The sequence below is a fragment of the Cavia porcellus genome, unplaced genomic scaffold, assembly GCF_034190915.1.
Source record: "Cavia porcellus strain 051 isolate PalLab524CR breed Dunkin Hartley unplaced genomic scaffold, mCavPor4.1 scaffold_22, whole genome shotgun sequence".
Classification (NCBI taxonomy): Eukaryota; Metazoa; Chordata; class Mammalia; order Rodentia; family Caviidae; genus Cavia; species Cavia porcellus.
In genome coordinates, this window is record NW_026947505.1 from 10,488,810 (window position 1) to 10,501,663 (window position 12,854).

At 41.7% G+C, this 12,854-nt stretch overlaps 1 protein-coding gene across 6 annotated transcripts in view; it reads left to right on the top strand.

The window, feature by feature from the left end:
• Positions 1-12,854, top strand: part of Phactr2 (phosphatase and actin regulator 2) — a 268,905-nt gene that overhangs the window by 72,723 nt on the left and 183,328 nt on the right. Inside the window, exon 1 of one of the 6 annotated variants that reach the window (XM_023563247.2) lies at positions 7,495-7,725. The exons of the other annotated variants lie outside the window; for them this stretch is intronic. Within the exon in view, the coding sequence (XP_023419015.1) occupies positions 7,713-7,725 (13 nt within the window). The 5' untranslated portion in view covers positions 7,495-7,712. Of the gene's footprint in view, positions 1-7,494; positions 7,726-12,854 lie in introns of those variants that run through there. 6 annotated transcript variants of the gene reach the window in all.

Here is a 12,854-nt window from a genome sequence, read left to right on the forward strand (position 1 = left end):
ATTCATTGTATCTGAATCTAATATAAAGTTATCCAATATTTTTGTTTCCTTTATTTATTTATTTATTTATTTACTTTGAAACAAGGTTTCACCATGTAGTGCAGGTTGGTTTTGAACTTGTTTGTGTAGTCCAGGCTGGCCTTGAACTCATGGAGATTCTTCTGCCTCAGCTTCCAGGGTACTGGGATTACAGGTGTGTGCTACAATACCTAGCCCCATTTTCCTTTAATGCTTTGGCATGACCCTATTTCATTATGCTTATCTAGCTTTACACCTTTTCGTAAATGCTTTTGTTAATTATGGAAATGGTAGTGCACAGTTAGTACTTATCTGAATATATTAATACTATTCTATGTATTGCTCCTCGTGGGGTTTTTAAATCCAGTTTTTCTTCCTCTCTCAGTTTCTTTTCCATCTTACCAGGGTACTGTGCACCCTTTTGGAATTTTTAGTCTGAGTGAGTTTGTACAATGGAAATGTCAGTGCTTTGCTGATGAATGGTAGCATAGCTGAACTTAAAACGTAAGAGTGACAGTCATTTTCTTTCGCATCTTGTCTCCTGGCAGCTATAATTGCTCATGAGAAGTCTATGTTGGTCCAAATGTCGTAACTCTCTTTCATTTCAAAGACTTCCTACTAGTTATTTTCTGTCTCCATCTGTCTTTGCCTCCTAGATACCTGTTTTTATTTCGTATTTGCCTCTTCGCTTTTGAAAGATGCCATGCCTTTGCTGATCTCTTATGTAAACCTCCTTATTTTAAAAATCCTAGACTCTTCTGTAACATGGATAGCATCAGGAACGAGGCAGTCCTATTATGCTGGTTATTTTATTTACTTGCTTCTTTTAGTAACAGCAGTCTTAAGACACAGTCTCACATGGTGCAATAGTAGAATTTTGACAAGAGTCTGCATGGATGACAGTGGTCCCCTAAGACCTCAACAGCGCTGAAATATTCCTGTTACCTAAAGATGCTATTGCCACTGAAATGTCACAGCACAATGCATTACTCATGTGTTTGTGGTGATCCCAGTGCAAAAAAGAAAGAAACCATTGTGTTAACAATTATATAAATGCCTAGCTCAATCACATATAGTGCATAGCACTTTATAATAATAAACCACCATGTTATGGGTTTGTATACTTGCTATACATATTTTTATTATGATTTTAGAGTGCACTCCTCCTTATTTATTTAAAAAACTAGTTTACTCTGCACAGAACCCCAGAGTGACTTAGGCAGCAGCTTCACCCATCTCCACCATAATTTGTCTTTGGACTGCACTATAAGGCCACACCCAGTGGCTCAGCTGGGCTGTCCGGTGTGTGTCAGCTCAGTGTGTGACAGTCACACAGGGCAAAGTCCCCTGAGCACTCACGACTCAGACTCATCCCATCACTGCATGCCACTGCATTTTGGAATTTAGCTGGTGCATTTCTGTCTGCTTCTTAGGTTTTAGTTTTTCCCTCTTTCTCTTACTTTCTTTAATAGTCTTGTGGGGCTGAAGTCACCCTCCCCGCTGGTCCCCTTGACCCTCCAGCCCAGGTTTTCTAATGACACAGTGGTTTTGTGCTGTGTGGTGAAGTGACTTCGCCCATTTAGGGAGCAAGATGAAACTTAGTTATTCTTGATAGAGGACCTGTGCTCCCATCTGGGCTGTATAAAGCCAGGGCTCCTGGAGACAGGGCAATAAAATGCTTGTTTTTCAGCCTCTTTTCTGCAGTCATTCATGCAGCCTATTCAGGCAGTCTCTTTCTCCTGTGGCATCTTTGAAACCTGTCACCACCTGGGAACAGAGCATGCTGCCTCCAGCTTTTATCTGCTTCTGCACCTTGGGCACAGCAGGCCTTAGGTCCTCACTCACTGCTTTGAGTTCAGGCCCCTTGGAGCTCATGGAACGGTTGTCTGGCATTGGAGGCCACCCGTGACTGACCTGTGCAGTAGTTTGCACACCACTGCTATGTGTCCAGAGCAGTGGGCAGGTGTCCGAGCTCGGGAGCACCAACTCACCTTGACCAGCAGTCCAGACTTGGCAGATCTGTCCAGTGGGCAGAGCTTCATTAGGGCCTAAGAGCTTGTCTCAGAATGAAAAATAAAAATGGCTGGGAACCACAAAAAAGGAAAAACAGAGAGAAAGAAGAAAGGAAGAGAAAAAGTAAAAAGCAAAGGAAAAGAAAAGAAGTGACTAGAAGAGCTGTGAATAAGTAAAGAAAAGCAGAGTGACTGAGGAGACCCTTCCTCCTACTCTGCAACAGAAATCTCAAAGTCTGGTTAGGAATAATAAACAGTGTAGACACACCAAGTGGGCGTTGTGCTGAAATCCAGACGGCAGGACAAGAGACAAAAGCTCCCATCCTTGGCCGGATCTTCCTGGAAGGATGGTCTAAGGCAAAACTTTCTCCTCTGCACTTTTTGTTGTTGTTAATAGTTTGGCAATTTGGTTGAGTACTTAGGAGGGTTATAAACTAAACACTCTGCTCATCAGAACTATCTGTATCTGGTAAGCAGCGGCCAAAATGCTTTCAGAACTGATTTCCCATAGAATCCTCTTCCCAAAGGACCTGGGAGCAAGGTGTCTCATGGATAGAGGACATTCCAGCTCTGTCCTCTGCCTTGAGTGATTCAGAAAGTGGGAGATCAAGAAGGCCAGGCGGTCTGACCTGCATGTGACAGAGCTCCGCAAGGGGAAGCACGAAAATCACTGAGCAGTTCATTCTCTTCATGTTCTACTGTAAGGGATGGGGTCTGACCTTAGAGAAGGAAACCCATAGGTTCTCTGACAGCCGACCCTGGCACATCCGCATGAGACTCTGGAGTTGATTCCCCTTCTGGAAAAGTTTCTGACTCTTGTTGTCCACATCAGCTACCTGAACCGCTCTCAGAGCCCCGGACTTCCCGTCAGTCAGAGAAAGCAGAGGATCATGGCCTCAGCTCTCCGGCTCACTGAGCACAAGTGCACTGAGAGGAAGCCTTGCAAAGTGGGGTACGCTTACACAGCATGTATGAGGCCCTGGGCCTGACACCCAGCACTGCAGGACAGTAGTGTGAAACCTGCAGGATTTTTGTAGAGATCCAAGGCATTCGCTTCTTTGAAACAGAGAGACCAGTGGCACGGCGCTAAATACTGAACTGAGGGACTCAGGTGATCTTCTCCTGAGCTACACCCTGGCCTGTCTAAATGGCTTTTTGAGGAAAGATGCAAAGATGTGCTTGGTGACACTTTAAACCCCAGATCACCACTAAGTGTGGCCGTGGCTGACTCAGCCAGACAAGCTGGGAGTCACAAATGCCTTTTTGTTTTCAAATAGAAAACATGGAGGGAGAGAGAGAGAGAGAGAGAGAGAGAGAGAGAGAGAGAGAGAGAGAGAAGGAGGAGGAGAAGAAGACATGAATAAATGGAATGGAATTCAAAAATTTTAATGGACACATGATAATTGATAGTTGTACTTAGGCACAGATACAGTCAGCTGTTCCGATGCATGCACACAATGTATGATGATTCACGTGGGGTACTTAGTGTATCTATACCTCCGATATTTATCTTTTCTTGTGGTGAGAACACTTGAATTCTTCTCTGCAAGCTATTCTGAAATCCACATTGTTATTAACTGTAGTCATCTTAGTGTGTAATGGTGCAACAGAAATTACCCTTCCTAGCTGTACCTTTGTACATGGTGGTCAGCCACACTTCACCCCACCCCTTTCTCAGAACTGAGTTTTAGATTCCACAAATGAATGAGATCACACAGTATTGGTCTCTGTATTCCAGGCTTATTGCACTTAACCTAATGTCTCTTGGGGTTCGTCTATGTTGTCAAAATGACAATTTCATTTTTATGACTGAATAATATTCCATTTTGCCTATTCACCCATTAAAAGATACCTAGGTTCATCTGTATCTTTGCTAATGGTGAATATTGTTAAAATGAGCAGGAAGTGAGGAAATCTCAACATACTGATTTCATTTCTATACACCCAGCAGTGGGATTGCCAGGTCCTATGTCCACGCTAATGGTAACTTCTTGATTAACCTCTGGACTACTTTTTATGATTGCACTTATCTGCCTTCTTGCCGATGGCACGCAAGGGTGCCCTTCTTCACATCCGTGCCAACAGTTATCTTTTATCTTTCTGGTAATAGCCATTCTAAGGGGAGTCAGTTGACATCTCATTGTGGTTTTGATTTGCAGTTTTTGATGATTCGTGACAGTGAGCATTTTTTCATATACCTATTGGCTATTCACGTATCTGTTTTGTGAAGTAGTATCCACTCAGGTCTTCTGGCCATTGTAGACTCAGATCGTGTGGAGTTTTTGACTGATGAGTTTTTTGAAGTCCTTGTGTTTCTAGACATCAACCCCTGGTCAGATAGATAGTTTGTGAGTTGTCAGCCTCATGAACAGCCCCTTTAGCGACCCAGCTGTAGGGGAAGCCTTTTTCTGGAAGTGGAGAGGCACTGAGGGTATCTCCAGACCACCGCTGGCCTCCAACAAGTGGGTCTGTGTTGGAGCAGTGTATCAATGGGATGATTAATAAAAACAGAACTAAGCTCATATTTAGAAACATAATACAGAACATTCATGTTGTGCAGTGCTGCTTCTGGAACTAGTATAAAAGGCCCACTGAATATTTTGTATTCAGGCATTCCCCAACTAGGGCAGATTAATTGTGGATCTGAATTACACCAAGGGACGGAAAGGATGTTCCCTGAAGCAGGGGCAAAATAGTCTCCTTATCGTGCTGTTCCCTTGTACGTGGCCTCCTGAGGCTGCGGAGGGTAGCTGTGTGCTCCGGTCAGGGTAGGTGGGCAGGAAGCGGGTGGATCCTTGTCCACTGCTGCCGATACTCCAGGTTACTCTTGATACTTCCACACATCTTTCTGTGCTGCCGGCCTTTCTGTATTTCTTACACCATTCATGGAGAGGTTTCAGTTCTTAGCAGGTGAAGGTAAGAGAAAGTTAAATTCCTCAGTAAGAGAAGGGAATTCTGCGGCCCACTGACCAAAAGGATTATTTTCTGCCACTGTATTTTAATTTCACATGTTTTATGTTATTATAAATTTGTAACTGTGTGTTTCTCGAATGTGATGTGATACAGATTACAATGTAGGATGGATACATCAAGCTGACTCCCCTACCCATCCCCGTTTGACATTGCAAAACACGTACAGAAGGACCACAGCCCCTTATCTGAGACCCGGGGGCCAGTTGTTTCAGAATTCAGAATGTTTTATTTTAGAAAGGAGATATAATGTATCATCTATATATTATCATCCCTAAAAGGTCCTGAGGAGATTCTCGTGCTCTGTAACATGAAAATGTCTACGTTAAAATATGATTATTCACTTGAATTGGGACAGCTAAAGATTTTAAATAGCATGCAAGTCAGGCAGAGACATCAAGTATATTTTGGAACCTATCTTTAAGAAAAAATAAGAGATTTTTCTGAGCTTTCTAGATTTTAGAATTGTGTAGAAGAAATTGTGACTCTTAAATAGATCACATCTAACAGTGATTATTGGACCATCCAGGGAACCTAGCGAGTATTTAGAAGAAAAATTGTATTGCAAATGATTGACAAAACAAATATTTGGTGCAAAATCCATTTGTCACTTGGGAACTAACTGTACTAATAAAAATGATTAAAAGTTACATTTTGGGGCCTGGGGTTTAGCTAAGTGGCACAGAGCCCGCTTGGCAAGCATTAGGTTCTGAGTTCAATTGCTGGCACACACAGCCCATCCACAGTCACATTTTGAACTGTGGAAAGGCTGATGTAAATACTTTCATCTGAGACAATATGCAGCTTTAGCACATGACTTATTAGCTACTCCTTCACCAAATCCTCAGACTTAATGATATATCTTCTCTCTGTGTTTTTTATTTTCCTGGTAAATCTTTTTTCTCAAAAATAGTTGGTTTGCCCTAGATTTCATATGGATGACACTCAGTCTGGGTAGCTGGCAGATTTTAATCAGGGCAAGGGGATGAGTTGTGGAAGCACAGTAATCTTAGTCATTTGGGAGCCAAGCACTTTTTTAAAAATATGAAGAAAATTTTTTTAAAAATTCATGGAGTGATACATCCTTCAAATCGTGTCACAGAATTAAAATAATGTAGATGAAAAATTCAGAGCAGAATCTTTGAGAAATTCAGCTTTTCTTTGAGGAAAACCTTTCTGAGCTAGCACTGATATCATAAATGAAGTATTTGCTTTCACTCTGAAAGGTCCTGAACTCTGCAGGAAAACTTAAAGTTACATTAAAAAAACAAAAATACTTAACCTCAGAAGCTGTCGCAATGGAGGACTAGGTTATAAATAATTTGGAAGTAGTTTGTCACTAGGGATTTCAGTGGCGTAAACAAATCTTAAACAATTTACTTTTTGAGTTTAGCCATCAGGGGGCTGATAACCCTATGAATTGATTTTTAAAAACCTGTCAGAATAAAAGTGTTGCAGAGCTTCTTGTACTGGGAATTCATTATATTGTAGGTCACATGAGATCATTGCAAATCTTACATGTAAGAAAGTACAGAAAACAGAATTAGGCAGCCCCAAATTCTAATATGACAAGAGTTACAAAACTCACCAGATGATTTTAAGGATACGGTAATATTTATTTATATATTTATTTTGTTTTGCTTTTTAAAAAATTAATTAAATTTATTTGTACATTTTAGGTATACAGAATGATCACAATGATTTCTAAAGATGAGAAAGAGTTCCATGTTCATCCCTATGCCCAGATACTGTAAGCAGTTTTTGGTGTCCTTCCGGGTCCTGTTTACATAAGCAAGTTACAGAAAATAAGCAAAATAACTTTTCCTGTATTATTTGATGACTTTTTCTTGATCCTCAGATTTCTATTCCCTAGATGGCTGCAGGCTGCACCATACCATAGAATGCCCTATCCTGGCCTCCTTTGACAATTATTCATGTATTATTAGTGACACTGGCTGAAATCTCTTTAAAATTTTTTTGGACATTAAATAGAAATTCTAGCCACAAGTAAGAAAGCTACTGGTTATCAGAACATCACCAAAATGGAACAGCAGTGCTCAGCTCCTCAGGATTTAAAGGGCGCAGAGATATTAAATAGTCTTCCTTTTAACATGCTTTATCTGCTACTCCCTACCTCCTCCCCCAAACAACCACCAAAACAGTTAAACATTTTACTTTGAAAAGTTGCCCAGTCATTCAGTGATGTCAGTGATCCAGGCTGCAGGCTCTCTAACCTCACAGGAAGGACCATTCGTGGCAGTATTTTTAGAGATTCCTTTTTACCTTTTAATTATCTGTGTCTTGTCCTGCTCCCGTGTGCTCTGACACCTCTTGGAAACCACTGTGTCTTACAAAGCACGTGCACGTTTCCCCCCTTGCAGCATGCTGCACCCAGCCTTGCAGTGAATTTCTTTCTTTCTTTTCTTGTTTTTCACCTCCTCCTTTGCTTAGAACAGAGGTAGAAACCCCAGGAGATTCAAGTACCCACTTGATAGGCTCCGTCTCTCTTAATCAGCCTGTAATGGAGCTAATGGCTGTTTGTCATCCTTGGAGATATAAATTTCCTGGCGGTGTCTCCTGCAGACAGTGCATGAAGTATGCTCTGTGTGCCAGTAAAGGCTGATAAGCAGAGAAGGGCAGGGTACTCCGTTAGCCAGCAGAGCCAGGGCTTCCGGCTGCCAGCTGCAGAACTCGCCTCGCCACTCCTGAGACATGGATAATGCCGGTAGGTGAAACAGGGCTGATCGCTTCCTAGCCGCTGGCTTCCTTTGCAGCCAGCATCCTTGGCTGCAGAGTTTGCCTGTGTGTCGCTCCGGTTCTTCACTACTGTGTTTAAGACCGGGAGCTGCGGGATGTGTAAGCCCCGATGTATTGTCCACAGGCAATTAGCATTCGCTTTGAAGTTTAGGAATTGGGATGCAGATAGATTATCATGTTACATTCACCTTAATGAGTACTGCACTGTTCTCTTTAGGCTGGAGGCGGTGTATGGTGTTGGCTCCTTTTGTGCTTAGCATATGGGTGAAAAAATGCATATAGTTAATGAAAAAACTATTACTAAGCCGTACCAAAAGGTAGATGGAGTTGATGCTAGGGAGCTGAACAAAAACAATTTTTAAAAATATGACAATGTGCACAGTGAAACAAGAATTCTTTGGTCTGATGCTCTCATCGTGTACTGGGATTGCGAGGTTGAAATATCTCAGTACCCTCTGATACTTTCATTGTAGAGTACAGGAACTAGTGGTCAGTCATGTAGCTTTAAAAAATGTGTTTGTTTGAAATATCTTTACCTGGTAGCTGGATAAACATGACCAGGGAAGTATTTAATTTTTAATTAATTAACTAGCATAAAATTACCTCTCCAGTGGAACTTTTTTTCTGTATTGTACTGGTAGGGGATGTAGACCACGGGCTGGCTCCCCGTTCTGGTGTAATCAGCCCTCCATGCAGACTTTCCCAGCTGTGCTCTGGATTCTCTGTCTCCTAAAACTCATTAGTTTAGCTACTCAGCTGGAACCAACGCTCCACTGAGGCTGCCGGTCCTAGCAGCAGTCTGTGCTTATGAAAGAATGCATCTTTTGACCCCGTCTACGCTCAGCATCATGCACTGGGGCTCCGGCATCTTGGTTTTGAACCTGAGCCATTTAGTCTTCGGCACAGGTAGCATCAGCAGGCAGAGGTTTAAAGGCAGCAGTGTGATGATGCATCTTTCCAGAAACAAAACTCCCTGATGAAAATCATGCTGTCTTTGACACTGAAGGCACAGACATACATTGGAATGGTAGAATATCAGGCATACAAATGCTAAGGTAGTGGAAGAAACAAAACAAGCATAAGGAAAGTGCGTGTGCGTGTGTGTGTGTGTGTGTGTGTGCGCGTGTGCGTGTGCGTGTGTCTGTGTGTGTAGTAGTTGTAATAGTAGTAGGGAGAGGGCTGGATTCATGCATATGCATCCTTCCCCCGTGCTTGTCATTGAAATATACTGTTGGGCTTGTCGTAAAAGCATGTAGGTCTGATGTCCTGTGACAAGGCATGATTCGAAGATCAGGGGAAAGCTTCTCTAATTACAGCAGGAGAGTGAGTGAAAATAAATAAATAAACCAGGATTTCCAATGTAGGCTCGTTTAAAACTTCTGCCACCCACAATGAATTATACTGACATCCTGGCAGAATTATCACTTTAATTCAAATAAGTGCCTTTCTCCACTGACTCATGTATTTATTTAAAGGCCATTTAAGAAAAGGCAAGAGACTGCTGTAGGAGTCTTTCTGTAGTCTTCAGAAATGTGAAGGGTTGTTATTTCTTTTCTGGCTAACTGTAGCTTTGGGGGATAAGTGTTGGCACCATTTGTAGCTGTATTTGTTTATGTTATTAAATGCCATTAATAAAGTACCTTGCCTTCTGACGAGCTTTAAGAATATACTATGAATGTTGGCTGTTAAAGTAGCAGTTTCTATATCATTTCCAATTTTAAAAATAATTCCAAATATAACCTGGTATATTTTTGAATGGAATAAAAGGCCTCTAAATTATATTATTTGAGTAGTTCAGAAATAACAGCTCTCTTATAAACAGCATATAGTTGGCCATCAACAATTACTTTTCAGCATCATTTTTTGGGTGATGTAAGCTCCTCTCTTTTGGAAGGAAAATACAAACCTGCCCTGCACACATATTTTCATAAGTTGTATTGACTGACTATAAAAAAACCATCTAATATGCACTTACTGAGAGCCAAACAAAAACCTGAAATACTTTAACATTATACTGAGTGGCTCTGTTAACTTGGAGCATTGCAGTTTCACTGATTTAGTTAGATGATGTTAAATATTTGCCTAAATGTTTCTGACCGGAAGTCAGAAGCAGCTGAGCCATGGGTTTTAAGGAGTCAGGCCTCTTTTCAGCAAGGGTTTCTGCATGAAGCTTAGATAATTGTTACCCAGAAACAAGACAATGACCCCGCCTCCCCACCAGGCAGATGCCTCAGATTTATTCAGATCTCTGAGAACACCACTTTAGACATACTTGTGTGTGGTTTTGTTGTTAAATAAGGAAAAAGGAGCCACCAGGGACTCCACCCTTTCAGTGGGATGTGTACTGTGCAGGCACCGCGCCTCGGCGATCCATCCGACTCCTAGTGGGCAGCACAGAGCTGCATTCCCACTCTCAGAGCAGGAGACATCCCTTCCCCATAATTGCTGGCTTAGGTATTCCTTTAAAAGCTTTTCCTGGAATAACAATGAAATATTTATCAAATTTGGTGAGTGTGTGGAATTTGTGAGGGCAGTTTTAGCAATACCTAAGCCTTTCTCCTTCTTTTGCCTGTGCCTCGTTTTTTTCTTAGAAGTTAAATAACGACTCAGCTAGGTGGTCCTTTGTGAAATGCCAGACACGTGACCCTTAACTACAGTCAAGTTATTCTGCAGGGCATCTGTGTGCCTCTGTCAGTTCTCATTTATGCTTCATCATGAATAGGCAGTGAAAAGAGGTGCCTAGTGACACTAATTAATAACATGTGCCGATGACCTGAGCCACAAGGTTTTGAAATGAAATTCCATATTCTATAGGGTGCGGTCCTGTTTTAAAAAAAAGTGCTGCAGCCTTTAGTGCACTCATTTTTCCTTACTTGAAACCAAGATGTTTCTGTCACCCTGTGTGAGTCCTAAGAGGTGCCCTCACATGGAGAGCAAGTGGCAGCCCCTGAGAGCCCCTGCACCTTGGCCTTCCCTTCTAGCCCCTGGTTCAAGGGGTTTTGATGCTTGATGTACAGTCACTGAATCTGAGAAGTCCATAGTCTACAGCTCTCTGCAAAAAGGGACCGAAGGGTTCGCTGAAGGCAAACAGGTAAGGTTTGCAATGGAACAGGCAAGAGTGACCCGTCGTTTTAGGTGAATGCTGGCTCTGCCACCTGCCATCCAGCGGCCATACACAAGTGACATAAACTCCATGTGTATTGGTTTCTCATCTGGAAATGGTGACAGTAGTTGTACTAATTTCATGGGATTGTTGTGAAGAGGAAAGTAGGTAACAGATGAACAGGTTTTGCCACCATGGCTGGCATGTGGTAATACCCCATGCCTGCTGGCTCTTCAGAGAACCATCCAAAGACTGAAACAGGTTGCCTGATGACAAATAGATGCTCTAGCAGGATACCGGCCATTGGAGGTAGTGCAGGTAATAGTTGGGAAAGTGAGCGGTTACAGGCAAGTGAGCAGCCAGGAGGCTGTGTGGAGGGTATAACTGGAAGTCGCCGTGGGTGGTACACGGGAATGGGATTGCAGGACCCCTTGGTTGGGTACTGGTAGCGCATGGTGAACAGATACAAAGATAGAGACAAGTAGATTAGTCAGAGGAGGCCTTTGAGGTTTCTAGTTTGAAGATCTAAAACAAGAGATGTCTTGACGCTATGCAACCCAAAATTAGTTTTAAGGGAAAGATACTGACTTCTGTTCTGGGATTGTTGGTTTTGAAATGTCTTCTGTGTTGCCCACTAATGATAGTAGTAGCCACAGTGACAACTTTTTAATTCACTGAAAGGTATGCACCACACACACACACACACACACACACACACACACATGCACACATGCACACAATTGCTTGCTGATCATGGATTTGAGATAAGGCAGGGTGGGAGGTTTGTTTGGATTTTTGTTTGATTTAAAAATCTTTTCTGCTTTACACATGTTTTGCTTCCTTTGGCCAAGGAAACTCAGTGGCAATTAATGCTTCCTCTCAACCTTAAGGGGATCCATCCCCTGGGGTGGGTAGAGAAAGGAGATTTTCAAATGCTTCCTCTTTCAATACAGATGGAAAGAAGAGTAAGCCTAGAGAAAATGCCCCTAAGCACTGAAATAATTTGGGAGAAGACCAGGCCATTCCATAAGAAAATATGAGCATAAAAATCTTTCAGTTCAAGCTGGTTGAAAGTTTGTATCAGCAGCTGTCAGGCCCAACTTCCTGGACAACGGAAGAGCAGGGCTCAGAACAAAGGAGCTGTGGAGCCCCTGTCTCGTGGGCACTGATGTGTTTTAAAAGAGGGTGCTTCCTCTTGTCTCTGTTTACAGACTCTATTTGGTACAGTTTTAATGTTTTCTCTTCCCCTTTGTTTGGTGATATTATATTTTTATTCATAATTTGGTTAACCATGATACTTTTAAGTGATGTGATATTTATTTATTTGCTTAGTTAGTTGGTAAGGCAGTTTTCAGTATTGGAAATTGAATTCAGAGCCTTCACATCAAGATATATCCTCAACACTATTTATCTTTTTTTTTTTTTTTTTTGGTACTGGGGATCAAACTCACAATGTTGTGCTTGCCAGACAGGCGCTAATACTGATGAGCTAAACCCCCAGCCCCCTCTTTATCTTCTGAGATAGGGTCCTGCTATGTTACTAAATTGTCCGGGTTAGGGTTCAGCTTTCTATCTTCCAATCTCAGCTTCTCAGACTGCTGAGATTTATAGGTGTACCACACCTGACAAAATATAACACTTTATACACACACACAAACACGTATGTAAATAACATATGCACAAACACTTGCCTATACTGTATATATTTCCATGCATGGTGGTGTGTGGATCCTTTGGCTGGATGATCATTGGTCACGACGTTGAGGAATGTAATGTTGCTAGCTTTTCTAAAAAATTCAGTAACAATTTAAAATGTATTTTCTTCACAATTAAAAAAGGCATCCTTATTCTCCAGAACACCACTTTTTATTGTTCAACATTTTATTAACTGAAACAAATAGATTTACCAAATTTTAATTTATTGTAAAGTTTATTATACTATTTTAGCATTATATAATTAATTAAGTCTTTTCAAGAGCACTTAGGATTTTTAG